This window comes from Colias croceus, chromosome 30 (genome assembly GCF_905220415.1).
Source record: "Colias croceus chromosome 30, ilColCroc2.1".
Lineage (NCBI taxonomy): Eukaryota > Metazoa > Arthropoda > Insecta > Lepidoptera > Pieridae > Colias > Colias croceus.
This window is the reverse complement of record NC_059566.1, coordinates 948,914-966,628: the sequence shown is the minus strand read 5'-3', so window position 1 is coordinate 966,628 and position 17,715 is coordinate 948,914. Positions and strand designations below refer to the sequence as shown.

The following is a 17,715-nucleotide window of genomic DNA, read 5'->3' as shown; positions in this document are numbered from 1 at the left end:
ATATCATCACGCTTAGACCAAAAGGAGCGGAGCCACGCAGGTGAAAACAGCGGAGCGCGGCTAGTTACATTATAAAGATGAAGAGTTTGTATGTTTGAACGCTCTAATCTCAGGAACTACTGGTCCGATTCGAGGAAGACTATAGGCTTATCATCTCGCTAAGGCCAACAGGAACGGAGAAATGTGGGTAAAACCGTAGGACACAGCTAATATAAAAAATATGCTTGTTATTGAAGTATAATCACATAAAATGATGAGTAATTTATTTTGTTTGCATAGAAAAAACGTATTCCCGCTACTAAGTAGGTACCTAAAAAGATGACTCATTCTACGTTTCCAAAATCATTCCTGATTCCCAAACAAACGAATTTTAAGCTTATTCCATCACAATAAGAACGACGTTCTAAAAACCATTCCATACAATCAAATTGTCACTGAATTCCAAGACAAAACCAAAACAAACAGTATTATAACCTTTATTAGAATTACAATAGAGTCGTTAACACCTTCCAAGTTTTGTTTTACTGGTTCATCACCTTTTTAGAAATACGTATAAGTATATCATTATGCGAATTTAGACCAAATTTCTATGAGAATAAAGTATATTTTTTAGCTAGTGTTGTATACTAAGGTTGCGACCCGAGCCCTTTCCGCCATTAATTCTTATTGGCTGTTAGGGGTGCGCGCGCAAAATGACATAATTGACGGAGATTTTTGCTTTTTAATGTACATTGCGGGTTTTTATAAATATAAAGATTTAATTGCAAAAATAATGCAACTAAATACATATACTTTTCACTCGTAACATTGATGTTATGGTATTATTACAATAATAGAATTTTCAATTTACAAAATATTGCTTAACGTAGGTATTAAAATATGTAGGTATAATAATGGGTATAATATGTTCGTAAACATTTACGTACACTAACTTATTAAAATAAATCCAGAATGACAATGACACGCTAAAATTGAATAAATGTTCAAATAAATATAATTTATTCGTACAGTACCCGTACAAATAGTCACTTCGATTAATTAATTCCGCATATTTACAGCTGTAAGTACTTAGATGCTAAAAGTTACACACAAAAACGATAAATCGTATTACGTATAATGAAACGAGTGCACACATAGATTATTGTCTGAATTAGTAGGTACAGCTTTACCAATGTGTATAGGAAAAACCGAAAAAGTTGAAGGTAAACGCTAGTTTAAACTACGAGCTCTACATCCTAGGCTTTGTCAAAATAAACAAATCATGTATGTGCAATATTCTCTTTTTTAAAGTCGGTCATTCCGAAAGCAGCAATGTACATCATACACTATGCAAATAAACGCATATAGATAACTACGTATATATTTATATTTGCAAAGTCCCGCGACACCGCGTCCAGTCTGTGATTTCGTTAATCCGTGCAACATTCAAAAGTGCGGGAAAATTACTTTTTTTAATAATGTGATTATTTTTTTTATAACTTTTTTTATCTTTATAGTTGGCCAGTTTGTTTTTAAATAAAAAAACAGATAATATAATATTTTTATTTATGTTTAGAATTGGAACTTAAATAAAAACAAAAGCTTGGAAATAAAAACATCTAATTATAATTGTGTGATATCGGATTAATTTTTATAAACATAATTAAATTACTTATTTATAATTAAAATAATATACTTAATTTAAAACAATTTGTAATTAAAAAAGTATTGATAACTTCGCATTCATTAATTATTTTAGTTGTTGTTTACACTAATTGTAAATTGTAATGAATCAAAATGCTGCTAAGTTTATTATCTCCATAATTATGTAATTTGTATGTACAATTTTTTATAACATCTAAAATATTTAATTTTACATTAAGTATGTGTGCTTAAATAAAAGTAAAATAATTATTTAATACAACCAATAGTACCATGATATATACACAAACATTAAATTTTATTTCAACAAAGAATATTTTCTTGTTGCGCAACTGCTTTTTTTTCGCGAAAAGCTTAGAAAACTAAGTTGTACTTATTAGAAAATTATTTGCGACTAAGCTAATATAACGTAGCCTAACAGAAACTTCATAATAAACGATACTTAATACGTAAACGATAAAAATAGATATGCTCCTATTTATTGAGATATTACTTTAATAATATTTAATTAAATATCTCCTAAATCTAAAACATCCTAAAAATATTTCAATTAAACTATCAAATGTATGCAAACTTAATAATTACAGAGTAATGTCATAGTAGGTACTTCAACAATTTCCTATTTTAAAAAATACGTAGTTACGTCGTAACGCGTAATAATATATTTTATCAAATACATTTTTTTAAACGCAGCTTTTATAATCCTACCTAGGCTCTACTAAAACGAAACAATCAAAAATCATCGGGATTTTAGCTACAGATACAACATTAAACCGCCAAAATTAAAAAAAAAACAAGGCAAGGGTCATGACATCATACAGCCAATAGACTAAGGCGAAGGGCGCATCAATATATCCAAAGAAAGGTCATGACAGATAATTAATCAAAATGGCGAACGTTGGTAAAGTTCTGGCCACAATAAAGGCGGTGATCACCCGTCTGGTGTTCGCGTGCCATGGGATCGTCGCGATATGGCAAGTGACAGTTTTCAAAGACAATATGGAATATTGGTATTTGGCTTCGCCTATATTGTTGCTTATTTTCGAAGGCGTGTTCACATTGACCATTAAGGAGAATCAGGAGTGGAAATGGTGAGTAATGTTAACATGGTTGGCATTTTTAATTATTTTTTTATAGACTCTACGGTCTACACAATACTATCTAGGTATATATGTACACACACCTTATACACATAACGGTGCATTTACATCAAGCGAACATATAGAGCAGCCAGAACATGATCATTCTTTCGCTAAGTTATTTCGTGACCTTTTTGTGTAAACGAAAACTAGTATTCAGTGTTGTTCAGTATTAGAACATTGCTCAATGAGCATTGAACAATGCTCTACGCCTGTTTACACTAAAATAATTTGACATAGTGGGGTTACAAATGGGTTACAATGAGCATTCGCTCGTTTGATGCACTGTTGGCTCTACCTTCAATGCTACGGCTACGAACGCTGGTCTACGCCAACGCTGGTCTACGCCATCGTAGCACCGAAACAGATGATATTAGTTGCGATTTTTTGTGATTTTTAGTTTTGTTTAATGATTTAATTATTGTAAACAGAAGCAGTCATTGCTCTAATTAACTTGTGGTTTTTAGCGACAGGTACCTACAGTGAATTGCAAGTTTAAATCATCTTTTCCTCAAATTCTACGTACAAATAAATTGTAAAATAATAAAAATAGATTTGCTTAACCTGTAGTATAGAGTAGAGTATCTAATACACCCAGATAGTTCATAAAATTCATTTATGATGTCTCTACTTTGGAAATAAATCTTAAAAGAGGAACTCTTGTAAACTACAAGGAAAGATCTGTATTTTTTCACGTACTATGATAATAGTACGTGAAAAAATACAGATTAAAGTTGTTAGAATTTAAATAACTATAATAAAATTAAAATAACAAATTAAAGTTGTGTAAATTGTCTCTGCGTGTTGGACCTGTGTCCCCACGTAAGTCTCTCAAAGGTCCGGGTTTTTTTGATAGTATTATTATTTTGATGGTACCCGTGAATTACGGAGAAATATAACATGAAAGAAATTTAATACAGATCCCCATATAATCCAATAGTTTAACCGTCGTTAAAAATCGAATTAGCAACACAAAAATCCTTGCCATAATACCTCAACTCTAGTTAATAATAAACTGTAAACACTACAAATAGAAAGCTTGGAAAGCATGAATGAATCATCAGTAATTTAACTGCCGGACGTGACGTAGCAAACATGGCGCACCCAATTAGATGACAGTTATAAACAGTTAAGAAATATAGTTTATTCGTTCGTAATGTTTACGAGATTGTTTTATAGGTTGTTTTTGGGTGTGGTCAACAACATATTATATACGAATTATAATACTAGCTAGGAACTAGCTTTCCGCCCGAGGCTTCGCCCTCGTTGTCTAAAACCTAATCTACACTCATATTATAAAGAGGAAAACTTTGTTTGTTTGATTGTAATGAATAGGCTCATAAACTACTGGACCGATTTTAAAAATTCTTTCACCATTCGAAAGCTACATTATCCACGAGTAATATAGGCTAGGTTTTATCCCGGAAATCCCACGGGTACGGGAACTATGTGGGTTTTTCTTTGAAAACGCGGGTGAAGCCGCAGGCGGAAAGCTAGTAAATTATATACTAAAACCTTCTTGGTGAATCACTCTATCTAATAAACCTCATCAAATTCCGTTGCGTAGTTTTAAAGATTGAAGCATACAAAGTTGCAGGGAAAGCGACTTTATTTTATAATTTATACTGTGTAGTGATGAATAGATTTACTATGTTTGTAGTGAATAAACACAAAAAATACTGAAAGGTCTTGATTATTTAGCAGACTTTTTGCTGTATCTTATATTTGTTGTAGAACACAGTTGTAAGCTTTATTTTTATTTTTCGGTTTTATAAATCTCAAATACAAACGTTCCGTTAGATTATAGACCTTAGATTAAAATTATTACTTAAGGACTTTAAAATTTAGTGAGATTGCGTCGATATTGCCAAAATCTAAATATCTCGGATACGACTGCTACGAAGCTACGATGACATATAGACTACAAGCCCGCATAGGAAAAAAATATGGGTCAAATGAACCACCAGGGGACATATCTAGAACGATAGCAGAGCAAAAAATAATAAGATTCATCACTATGCCGTCACTTGTAAGCTGTCCAACTGAGTGCAGATGAGAATTGAAAAGTACAGGTAGACTCGGTAAATTTTGGTCATTTGACCATGTACGGCATTCTTAACCATCGATAGATCCATTAAAAATAATAAGAAACCGCTCAGTGCCGTACAAAAATGGTGGTCCACAAAGTCGGAATTTTTATTTAATTTCCGAGAGTTACCGGGGGTAAATTTGGTCATTTGACCATGTACGGCATCTGTGTCATACTATGCCTATACTGCTTTTAATCCATTATTCCGCAACGCCGTACAAAAATCATGGGGACAAGGGGAAAAAATCGAGAGTTGTAATCCCCTCTCTTTCCCCACTCCAGGGGGTCATTTGACACAACACGAAATAAATTTATTTTTAAAGTATTTTATGCATAGATAATATTTTTTCATGTGCCGTACATTTTTGTTGGTTCAAAGGGGAAAAATCTGAAAAAGAAAAAAATCCATATAACGAAATGTTTGCTTTATATTTTGATAATAAAATATAAATATACATTAATATTAAGAAGCTCGAGGTGGTTAATTATCACCTTGGAAAGTCGGAGTCAGGTGGAATGGACTCCGTTAAATTGATGAACTAATAAAGAAGCTATGAACGAAAAGATGTGAATTATATGCAATCAGCCCATGAATACAGGTAAAGTCACAAGCAAATGCTAGTAATATATACATATTCAAAATGTACAAGTAAAGCGCTTTCAAATGATACCAAACACGGCATATTTATCTTAACTTTATTTTTTTACTCTGTATGTTTTGTCCGCTAGAGGGCGCCACATTAGATTTTGTGAAACCCCATATAGCCTTTAGCTAGCTGGTCGCTGGTTATCCAGTGAACAATTCAGACGCTTCTAATGATATGTCATTTGTCGAATTCTGATAAGTAGTTTAGAAGTTACGAGGGAATAGATGAACATACATACATGACCTGTCAAAATCATAACCCTCCTTTTGCTTTGCCGTAGTTGGGTAAAAATATGTTAATGCCGTACTGTATCAAATGGCCATAAAGCACCCTTAAAATTGTAGCTTTCGTCGCTTTCATCAGCCTAAAAGATGTGGTCTGCACAAAAATGTACGGCATCGTTTTTTCCTAATTTATCTATGTTAATACTATTTAAAACAACGAATAAAGTGTAGAAAACTATTATATTTCATTAATCTACGATGTTTAAACTTTTACAAAATTTCTGTTTTTGCATTTCTCTATAACTTTTTTTAGAACGGTTTCTTTTGAACGGCAATACTATACAACAATTGAATTTTACAATATCATGTTAAAAAAAAAGTTCCCGTACAGGGTCAAATGACCTTACAGCTCTTTATATCAAGAATTCGATGAAATTAAGATGATTATTGGTATACATTTAAAAGAACAATTATTTTTTGACGGCATTGCTTTTAATAGTACTTACTTAGTCAAATGACCCCCTGGAGTGGGGAAAGAGAGGGGATTGCAACTCTCGATTTTTTCCCCTTGTCCCCATGATTTTTGTACGGCGTTGCGGAATAATGGATTAAAAGCAGTATAGGCATAGTATGACACAGATGCCGTACATGGTCAAATGACCAAATTTACCCCCGGTAACTCTCGGAAATTAAATAAAAATTCCGACTTTGTGGACCACCATTTTTGTACGGCACTGAGCGGTTTCTTATTATTTTTAATGGATCTATCGATGGTTAAGAATGCCGTACATGGTCAAATGACCAAAATTTACCGAGTCTACCTGTACTTTTCAATTCTCATCTGCACTCAGTTGGACAGCTTACAAGTGACGGCATAGTGATGAATCTTATTATTTTTTGCTCTGCTATCGTTCTAGATATGTCCCCTGGTGGTTCATTTGACCCATATTTTTTTCCTATGCGGGCTTGTAGTCTAATAGAGACAGATCCTACTAATATTATAAATGCGAAAGTTTGTGAGGATGTGTGTGTGTGTGTGTGTGTGTGTTTGTTACTCTTTCACATAAATTCTACTGAACCGATTACAATGAAATTTAGCACATTAGAGGGTAACTTGGATTAACACAAAGGATAGTTTTTATCGCGGAAATTCCACTGGAACGGGAACTATGCGATTATTCCTTTGAAAACGCGGGCTCGTTCAGGGTTAAAAATACACGCTATGACATCACAAGTAACTTCCATTCAATCTTCCTATGGGATCATTTTTACAGAAGAAATATAATTATTATAACTAGTTACACTTTAAAAAAAATCCTGAAATATTTATTTTATATAATATAATATACTAGCTTACCGCTGCGGATTCGCCCGCTTTGTCTTAAACCTAATGAATTATATACTAAAACCTTTCTCTTGAATCACTCTATCTATTAAAAAAACCGCATCAAAATCCGTTGCGTAGTTTTAAATATTTAAGAATACAAATGGACATAGGGACAGAGAAAGCGACTTTGTTTTAACTATAGTACTTATATATTGTAGGAACTGAGGCACATTGCCTACATAGTTACTTACATTATTTAAATACTATCTGTATCTATGTTTTTCCTTTCTCTATATTTTTTTAAGCTAGAGCTAATAGATGTTTTCTTTGCTTATGTAATTTTTCCATTTCCAATTGCCATTAGGTATCCATTTTGTTTAAGAAAGCTTTAAAAATGTTCTTCTCAGTTCTCACAATTTAAAAATATATGCTTATAATCATTAATTATAACAGTTAGCTTCGATACTAATATATTTCCAGGTTCTGTCCGTCTGTATTCATATACCTCGGTCTTGTTGTGCCTGCAATATGGCTCATAGAATTACACAAGGTGGATTTGCGACTGCAGAAGAAAACGAACATCACTTATATAGAGGTAATACAATATATTTATTATTACTTTAATGTACACCACATTGAAATTCAATTTAAACATTTTTTAACGAAGCATTTACTTAGGTACCATAAGCAAGCTGCACTTGCAAGAAAATTACGTAGAAAAAACTGCATTTTATCATGATTAATTTTTATGTATACTTAAAGTGGCTTTTACAATAAACTCTAATTATTATTTTACATTAGACAAGACATGTCTTGTCTATTCTAATCTTAATTGTAATATACCTGACTTTCTTTCACGTTGAACATATCGTTTCTAAGAGACGAAGGTTTATTTCACGTTATACATGTCGATTCCAAAAGACCTGTCTATATTACGACACTTTAAACACGTCTAAAACTCAAATCTTTATCTATTTAATTATTTAATAAGACTAAAAGCACTTTTGAATCGTCGTAATAGTTTTACCATTTACCACCGATTCGGAAAGCAGTTTCTACCGAGAAGAACGGGCAATGAAACTCCATAGTTGCTCTTATATAACCATATCTTTTTACTAGACGGAGATACCAATCCCTGGTGCGACCAAGATTCCAACAGACATGTTGGTGACATTGATAGAACAGTTTCTAATGTTAACTCTCATTGTGGGAAGATGGTTGTTGCCTAAGGGTGATCTGACGAGGGACCAGCTGAGTCAATTGCTTTTGGTTTATATTGGTAAGTGTGTATTATCTGAACTAGAACCTATTTTAATTTTAACTACTAAGAAGTTGTTTAATTCTTAACTATTGATATTTATATTACAAACAAGCTGTGCTATGAGGCTTTACCCGCTGACGAATACGCGCAAAAGCATTTCTACAGCTTTTGTGTTATTCGTGTGCATAAACTACACCACAGCTGCACTGTCAAGGATGATCAATATCTGTTCAGTGATTTAGCATGAAAGACTGATAAACATACATCCTTAATAGATATATTATAAACATTCGCGTTAATAATACATAAATTATACTACAAAAAATACATATAGAACATATTATAAAAATATATATTAATAACCCCATCAGGCACAGCAGCGGACATAATAGAATTCTTCGATTCCTTCAAAGACGAGAAAGTGGCCACGGAAAAAGTGTTGGTCCTGCTCACTCTCGCCATCTGGTCGTGGTCACTGGTCCAATTCACGGTCGTCCTGACCGCGACCAAGTCCAGGAAGTCCAGGGGCACCGCACATAGGTCTGACATGTACGTATTTAGAGCACGCAGCTTGCTTGCATGCAACTTTATAGTTTATTGCTTGATTACTCTATGCACTCTACCTGCGAAAGTAACTGTCTGTTACTCAATCACGCCATAACTACTGAACCAATTTGCATGAAATTTGGTATAGAGATATTTTTATACCCGAGAAAGGACATAGGCTATTTTTACCCCGGTTTTATCCCGGAAATCCCACGGGAACGGGATACGCGGGTTTTTCTTTGACTTCGCGGGCGAAGCTGCGGGTGGAAAGGTAGTAGTAAATAAATATGTGTTTATCTTCAAAACTTTAGCTCGCCTTTGATGAATCAAATGATTATTATAAGAACTACTAACGTTGGCTGCGACATAATAGTCAGATATGAATGCATTGCTGATTTGCATCATGCCTCAGAATTTACTGGCTTGCATTTATAGATAGACTGCATGTTTAGTTGTAGAATGGTAATTTGCTCACATTTGCTTTCAACGAAAGAAGTCGGTTACAAACATACAAACATACAGGTGAAGCTAATATAAAGCGTGTAATAATTGTGATAATCTGCTTTGGATATAATTGTTACGTTGATGTTGCATTAGTTGTTAGGATTTAGTTTTATTTACAACTAGCTTCCGCCCGCGACTCCGTCCGCGCAGAACACACAGCTTTAGCGCATGGTTAAGCTTCAATAATGTATACTGTATTTATTTTTCGTAACATGTACTATTTTAGCAATTGCTAGCATGTGCAATGTGCATGAGTGCACTTGTTTATTCCTTATGTTTTGAGGCAGCTCTTATAAAGTACTTAAATGATAGAAAAGCGATATGTATAATTAATAAGGAGTACGTTATATCTATACTTCTATACTAATATTATAAAGAGGAAAGGTTTGTATGTATGTATGGTTTTCACACATAGAGAGGGTTAACACATAGGATAGGTTTTATCCCGGAAATCCTACGGGAACGGGAACTATGCGGGTTTTCCTTTGAAAACGCGGGTGAAGACGCGGGCGAAAAGCTATAGTATATTATAAAGCTGAAGACTTTGTTTGTTTGTTTGCGCTAATCTCGGGAACTACTGGTCCGATTAGAAAAATTCTTTCGATGTTAGATAGCTCATTTATCGAGGAAGGCTATATAGGCTGTATTGATATACATTGCGTGATGATTCACGCTACGACCAACGGGAGAGGAGTCACGGCCCACGGGGGTGAAACCGCGCGGAGCAGCTAGTATACTTTAGTATGTGATAATCTGCTTTGGATTTAATTGTTACGTTGATGTTGCATTAGTTGTTAGGATTTAGTTTTATTTACAACTAGCTTCCGCCCGCGACTCCGTCCGCGCGGATGTCGGTCTTCGCGTGGATGGTTTATTTCTCCATTTAGAGTAGGTACCTACCTCTGACAATAACATCTTATAAATATGTATGGGACCCAATTCCCAAATACGGCTAGGCCTATAATAATACGCAACGTGTGTTCGCGGTTCTACGGAACAACGTCTATGGATAAAACTGAAAAATTAAGATTAATTTTTTTCTACGTATTTTTCCAGGATAAAAAGTATCCTATTTTACGCCCAGGATAATAAGGTATAATTATACCAAGTTTCATCGAAATCGAACCGCTAGTTTTCACGTGATGCCTTCACATACAGACAGACAGAAAGACAGACAGACAGACAAAAATTTTTTAATCACATATTTGGGTTTGGTATCGATCCAGTAACACCCCCTGCTATTTATTTTTTCAATATTTTCAATGTACAGAATTGACCCTTCTACAGATTTATTATATGTATAGATAATATATACGTTTACATTAGAAATAAGATGATTTCCTATAATTGTGTTGTTGACTTCAAATAATAAATAAATAACATTGTGTTAATATTATGTACTGTACATGATAAATAAGCTTCTTCTTGGTTTAGTGGCTATGTTTGATTCCCTACTTGGTTGGAGAAAAATTATTGTAATACTAATTATTAGTTATTCCAAAATTGTAGTACCTAGCTCTCTTAACTTGGCCTTCATTGAAGTGCAACTCCTTTATCGGGGTTGGAAAAAAATTGAGTGTAACATTTTTTCGTTACGCGTGACATTTTTCCGTTACGCGCCATCTTTTTCTTATCCCTACCACGCGTGATTCGACGTATTTCTGTAAAGTTGCATATAGTAAATTATTTTTTAACCGACTTCAAAAAAAGGAGGAGGTTATCAATTCGGCCGGTATGTTTTTTTTATGTATGTACACCGATTACTCCGAGGTTTCTGAACCGATTAACGTGTTTTTTTTTTGTTCAATGCGGGATGGTGTCGAATTGGTCCCATAAAAATTTTATTCAGATAGGCCCAGTAGTTTTTATTTTATGAGCATTTTTGTCTGTATTTGTAAATGTTTGAAGTGCAAGTTTGAAGTCGGTTGTTTTTAACGCAGTTATCACTTGTTGAAAAATAAGGTCATAAAGAAGTTTCACTACTTACGTGTGTACACTAGTACATGCACACATTTTTTTCATACATTTACCATCTAGTATAGATAATAAATACAATTTTAGGAACACAAGTCGGGCATGCTGCTGCTCCATAGAAGTCTGTGCTATAATAATGAATATAGCATTACAGGACGCGCCATTTTTGGCGTTCCGACTATTAATCATTGGACACTACAAGATTATCAATTATATGAATATATTTTTCACTTGTAAAAATACTTTGGTAAGTATGTGTTAATTTTAAAAAAACTTTTTAATAAAAACATGGTAACGACACCATAGTAAAAAATAGTATCGAGTCTAGTTCCAATTCTTATGGTACATTAATTAAACATTGCTGGGACTTAGCGAGGCAAATAACGAACACGCATGTTTTAAAAGCAGTATAGAGTAATGTTCCCAGAGAGGTCTGGGATCATTACATCCTTCAAAATGGGTGAGGACCCATTTTGAAGGATGAAATGTGGACGATTGGGTAGTGTTGACATCTTATTTTTAACTGTATATTCTAAAACATATGTGAAAATCAGCCATGAGAAAATAAATGAAGTACTGTTTTTATGAACCTTCATAAGCTGATATCTGGAAATTGGCCCATTGACCAAGCTAGCGGGTAGGCGAACGATGGTAGCACATACTCACACTACCGAATGGCGTACACGAATGTGTAAATGCACCACAATACTTTGGGCGTTGATGTGTTGAAACGTACATCCTTTTTACGTTGAATGGAAAACTGCTCTACATCGTAACTCTACATCTAATTCTAGTAGTTAGGTACATTTAGCTATGGTGTGTGTATTTTGCACTATTAAAATATGTCGTTCAATAAGAGTTAAAAAAGCTGATAATTATAGAAAAAAAAATAAGATTTACAATATAAAACATTAAATGTTTTAGGTGATACTGCTACAAATATATAGGTTATACGTTCTTCATTTGGAAACAGTTGACGAAGGTGGTGACGGTTCTGTTTATAAAAAGAGAAGGAAACACAAGTCGAGCGAGAGGAAAGATAAACACAGGTGAATATTTTGTACTAATAATATTAAAATGAAGAATTTGTTTGTTTGCACGCGCTAATATCAAGAACTGCGTGTCCGATTTGAAAAGTTCTTTCAGTGTTATACAAACCCATTTAACACATTTTTTATGAGCGGTTTAATTTATTATTTTTATCACACAGAGACCATAAAGCCAAGAAGCACAGGCATAGAAAAGACAACGCTGAAACCACGATAGCAGTAATAAGCGATCCTAAAAAGCAAGACAGAATCGACGGCGGTAGGATTAGGTAAGTATAGTTAAATAAAGAAATAAATCACTACATAGTATAAAACCTAATAAATTATATACTAAAACCTTCATCTTGAATCACTCTACCTATTTAAAAAAAACCGCATCAAAATCCGTTGCGTAGTTTAAAAGATTTACCTAAGCATACAAAGGGACATAGGGACAGAGAAAGCGACTTTGTTTTATACTATGTAGTGACTAGATGTAGGATTTTTGTGTTGCTCATTCGATTTTTAACGACGGTTAACGTGTTGGTTTTTATGGGAATCTGTATTAAATTTATCTGTATAATTATATTTCTCCTTAACTCACGGGTACCATCAAAATACCCGGACCTTTGAGAGGCTTACGTGGGGACACAGGTCCAACATGCAGAGACAATTTAAACAACTTGTGTTGTGATACTATTATCATAGTACGTGAAAAAAATACAGAACTTTCCTTGTAGTTTATACAGCACTATGTAGTGATGCTTGTTAAAGTGTCTACTTACATATTTTAATATGAATGCACCTATAGAGAAAATTAAAGTTATTTTCAAATCATAGACAAAACCATCAATTTTATTTATACGTATAGAATAGATTAGTAGTTGGATTGGCTTTGAAAGGAAGGGTGAAATCACCTTGACATAGGAGGGTTCCGAATCACGATTAGTGATGTGGTACTATCGATAGTTTAAAAGTGTAAGGTCACAAATCGACAATCAATAAAGTTAGGGAATGGAGTTCATGAAGTCATATTTTATCAAAATTATTCTTTGAAACTTGTATATGTAATATTATGTTGTTGTAACATTTGAAATTTCATATTCAATTCTGAAACAACAGTAAATTGCATAGCATTGTACTTATTTTGTAAATTATAATAATACTCATTAGCTTTAATATTAGGTACTTAGTTTGTTTATATCACTATTGCATTAGGATATCCTGTGATGATAATGTTCTTAGTATAGAAATAAAAACGTAAATAATTAAATTATTCAGTATAAAAAACTATGCCAGCCTTACTGATAATGAATAAATAGTAAATAATATTAGATAAATAAAGAAAGAAAATATAATATAGATCCTTCAGTATACTTAAAAGATTCAGTTAATTCCTTAAAGTATGTACCTAAGAAATACGAGAATTTAAAACGAACAGTATTGTACAGTATTGTAACGAACATGTAATTATCAGATTTATTATGAACTTGAATATATTTACTACGCAGATATAACTTTTTACGAAATTAGTCATACCTATTTATCGACTATCGATATGAATACGGCACAACACTATCTAAGGGCGCGGTTTAATGATCTTGCTGTACAATAGAATGACCTGTCCCACGATATTTTTATATAAATTGTGAATAGATAAAGATATGAAGGTATTAGTGGTATTAGATCGTATAGTTTTAAATGATGAAAATTATTATAGCCTGGATAAGTGCATACTTAAGGGTATTCCTGTACCTATACCAGTACCAAAATAATGAAGGAAGTTTATTTATCTTTATATTTTACTAGCGGTCCGCCCCGGTTTCGCCCGTTGTACATGTTTAAGTTTTCTCTCCATAACCGCTCATATGCTTTGTGCAACCACAGTTGCAAAAATGAAATACGCTAAATTGCTTCCGAAAAAAATAAAGGTAGCCTACTTTGCTAGTGCTTTGGAACGTGCGCCGCGCGTTCGACCCACCGCTATTAAAACTTAATTTATGAGTTCCGCGTGAGGAGTACTTCAAATATATTGATTGTAATCGATTGTTATTGAAATAATACTATACAAATCTGTGTTATTTTAACAATATATTATTACCATATACCTTTAAAAGTTATGAAATCGTCTAATCTCCACTCACTTTTAAAGTCGTCTTAATTACATATTTATTACAACGGTCACTAAAATATTACTTTATAACAATAAAACACATGTTAGAGAATAATTTGGTAAGTAAACACGAGTAGAAATCAATAAAATACAACAATTACGGCATATTTTAAAACTTCCTTCTAAGACACGTAAGATACAAACTAAGATATTCTCAAAATTCTGTTTGAAAGGTTGGTAGTATAGGGTAGAAATAGATGAATCAATTAGTTGTCTTTGGTTTAAATACGTAAAAATTAGACTCTGAGAGTATGAAATAAGGTTTATAATCAATTGAAATAAGAAAGTCGCTTTGCAACCACGGTTGCACGAAACAAGATTTGCGATCGTGTTATTGCAACTGTGGATGCACGGAACAAAGCAAGGGGTCATTTTTTTTTTCTGAAGCATATGAGCGGTTAAGAACCATCCTCGTACTTCAAGGAATATAATAAAAAAAGAATTATCGAAATCGGTTCTCGAGTTATGCGCTTACCAACACATTTTGCGATTCATTTTTATCTATAAGAAGATTAAACTTACAACTTTTTTTACAGAGCAATCATTTTAACAAATTCCGATGAAATCAAAGAATTGGAGTTGACCAAGTTTTTCAAAGAACAAGTTACAGTCGACAATGAGAAGAAAAAAGGGTAAGGGCACGTTTATTAGGTTTCATTCTAACACTTTATAAAGTTGAGAATGTTAATCTATAAATAAGATAAAATTTCACATAACTACACGTGTATCGGAAAATTTTACCTAAAATTATTTGTATAGGTATGTATACCTATACTTGCTAATAAAATAATAATGAACTATGTAATGAACATGGTAACTTAACATAGAAATTATTTGTTTTTTCATATTTAATTTAAAATGCTATTAACTACTAGGTATATATATAGATCTCCCACAGAGGGTTGTCTGGAAGAGATCTCTATGAAGTGATAAGGCTACCCTCTGACAAGTATAAATATCTTAAAAGTATTGTTTCTGAATGTAGAGACGCATAAACTATTTTGTAGAACATATAAATGAATATACTTAGATAAAACGTCGTATTTCTATTTTTCAGAACGAAAAAGAAACAGAAGACGCATTCATCTGAAGAATCCCTGAACAACATTCATCACACAACAGACGATTCGGGCATTTGACATCACCGCGTCCGTCGGGAGAGCCCCAAACGGAGCCCCAGGCACAGGGACAAGCATGACAGGCAAAAAGAAAAGAAGAAAAAGAGGCGGGAAACGAGCGAAAGTTCCGATTCGTCAAGCTGAACGATGACAGTGACGTTTCGAATTTGACGTTTCGGCGAATGTCATTTTGACAGGAGCGCGCGTATTTTTTGTCTACTCTGTGGATGTTGGCGGGTTTTTCGATTGGTGGAAAAGTTTGCCGCCAATTTGCGGAGGGTTGTTATTATTGTTGAGATTTTAAAACACGGTATAATAGATAATGGCCTTGATTTTTTGTCGAAAAGTAAATAATTTTTGTAACATAAAATACCTAATGTAACTAATAAGATAATTAAGCTTTGGATGAAAGAATCAAAGTCACTTCGTATCTATATTGTGTGTTGTGAGATTTTCCGAATTTTTTTTAAGTATTTTAAAGAAAACTTTCTATAACGTAGAGTTGGTGTAAATTAAAAAAACAAAAATGTTTTATCAGGCTTCTAAGTATAAACATGTATCATAATTGGAACAAATGTTTAATTAATTTTATTTAAAGGAAATTAATGTTACGTACTATTTATAATTCTAGCTCGATGAAAACAATTGCGTTTCATCGATATCAAATAAAATATAATCGTTATGGATTAGGACATAGTTACAAAACTTTTATATTCAAGTTCCGGTAATTTCGAGATTAATCGTTTGTAATGTGAAATCAAGATTATGTAGAGATAAAATCATTTATAATGTTGACTTATTTGCTATTCAGTACAATTTTCCCAGACTAAGCTTTTGCTTTCGCATTATTTTTCGTGATAGTTTATTCAAATATTCAAACTATAAATTAATTTATTAGCCCGAACATGAACACGCATGAAGGATTAAGGGTGTGACCGTATAAGCATATCAGATTCAGCCTTACTTATAAACGTCTCTCAAATATGTCTATGGAAAAAAAATGTTATAGGACATTGTGGCCTTATTAATTGAGCGATATAGTTTCTAGACTATAAATATAAATGGTTGATTTTTTTATTGTGTGTATCAATACATAATTTTGAATAATGAATTATTTTTAAACTAAGTAAATGTTGTCGTGTAAAGTGATCGAATATTATGAATGTTTCTGTAATTTTAAAGTTTAAGGTTTGTAAAAGGAGAGTTACGTATTTACGTGTAATATTAAACACGTAGATAATATATTTTTGGCAAACATTTTAGCGTAAATAGCTTTATGTATTTCTGATTTCTGATTGATTAAATTTGTCGCTTCTATGAGTGTAACACTGAACATATAATCACATATTCGAAGTATATTCCTGAGATTAGCACGTTCAATCAAATAAACTCTACAGCTCTAACTAAGTAGACACGTCACTTCTAATATAATTTAAAAAACGGGACAGTTAGTTATGAATATAATATCAACGTTCAGGCGCGCTGTTACGTTATTAGGATAATAATTGTAATAATTAATTATTAGGTACCTACTTGAAATAATGTACATATACCTAGTATGTTTCCATATTTTGTATATAGCTGCATTATATTGATATATTAAGTAGTTGGTATTTTTGCACGCACAATAATATTAATTGAACATGTTGTCTATTTTACATATTTTAATAAATTGTTAGATTTTTTAACTGAATTGTTTTATTTTTGTTAATACTTTGAATACTGTTCAATGCACTGCCCTTTTATTCCCTATCTTTTTTGAAAAGCTTGAAAAGGTATTCATTTATTTTCGATATCTAGATCATTTTCATCTCAAATATTATCTCATCAGTCTTATGTTTTTTACATTATGTTTTAAATTAAGCCTATTGCCCGCTTTGTCTCAAACCTAATAAATTATACACTAAAACCTTCCTATTGAATCACTCTATGTATTAAAAAAAAACCGCATCAAAATCCGTTCCGTAGTTTTAAAGATTTAAGCATACAAAGGGACATAGGGACAGAAAAAGCGACTTTGTTTTATACTATGCACCTATAACTG

The 17,715-nt window shown here is 32.8% G+C and overlaps 1 protein-coding gene across 2 annotated transcripts; it reads left to right on the top strand.

Annotated features, from left to right (window-relative positions):
* The first annotated feature begins 2,343 nt into the window (after positions 1-2,343).
* LOC123704778 (transmembrane protein 26) lies at positions 2,344-16,861 on the top strand. Of its 2 annotated transcripts, none has more exons than XM_045653276.1 (9): positions 2,344-2,732; positions 7,548-7,662; positions 8,187-8,346; positions 8,700-8,868; positions 11,440-11,599; positions 12,277-12,401; positions 12,563-12,670; positions 15,090-15,185; positions 15,611-16,861. In XM_045653276.1, exons 1-9 carry the CDS (start codon positions 2,530-2,532, stop codon positions 15,690-15,692), a joined length of 1,218 nt encoding a protein of 405 aa, XP_045509232.1. In that variant the 5' UTR covers positions 2,344-2,529; the 3' UTR covers positions 15,693-16,861. The 2 variants fall into 2 exon arrangements, with proteins under 2 accessions (XP_045509232.1, XP_045509231.1); XM_045653275.1 differs by having other exon boundaries at positions 8,700-8,877.
* Positions 16,862-17,715: the final 854 nt, after the last annotated feature.

What these genes read in the sequence shown, in the direction of transcription:
- LOC123704778 (XM_045653275.1), top strand. Translation starts at nt 2,530, where the DNA reads ATGGCGAACGTTGGTAAAGTTCTGGCCACAATAAAGGCGGTGATCACC. An exon ending in ATTGCTTTTGGTTTATATTG is followed by an intron (nt 8,347 to 8,699) that starts GTAAGTGTGTAT and finishes TAACCCCATCAG; the next exon opens with GCACAGCAGCGGACATAATA. An exon ending in ACCGCACATAGGTCTGACAT is followed by an intron (nt 8,878 to 11,439) that starts GTACGTATTTAG and finishes ATACAATTTTAG; the next exon opens with GAACACAAGTCGGGCATGCT.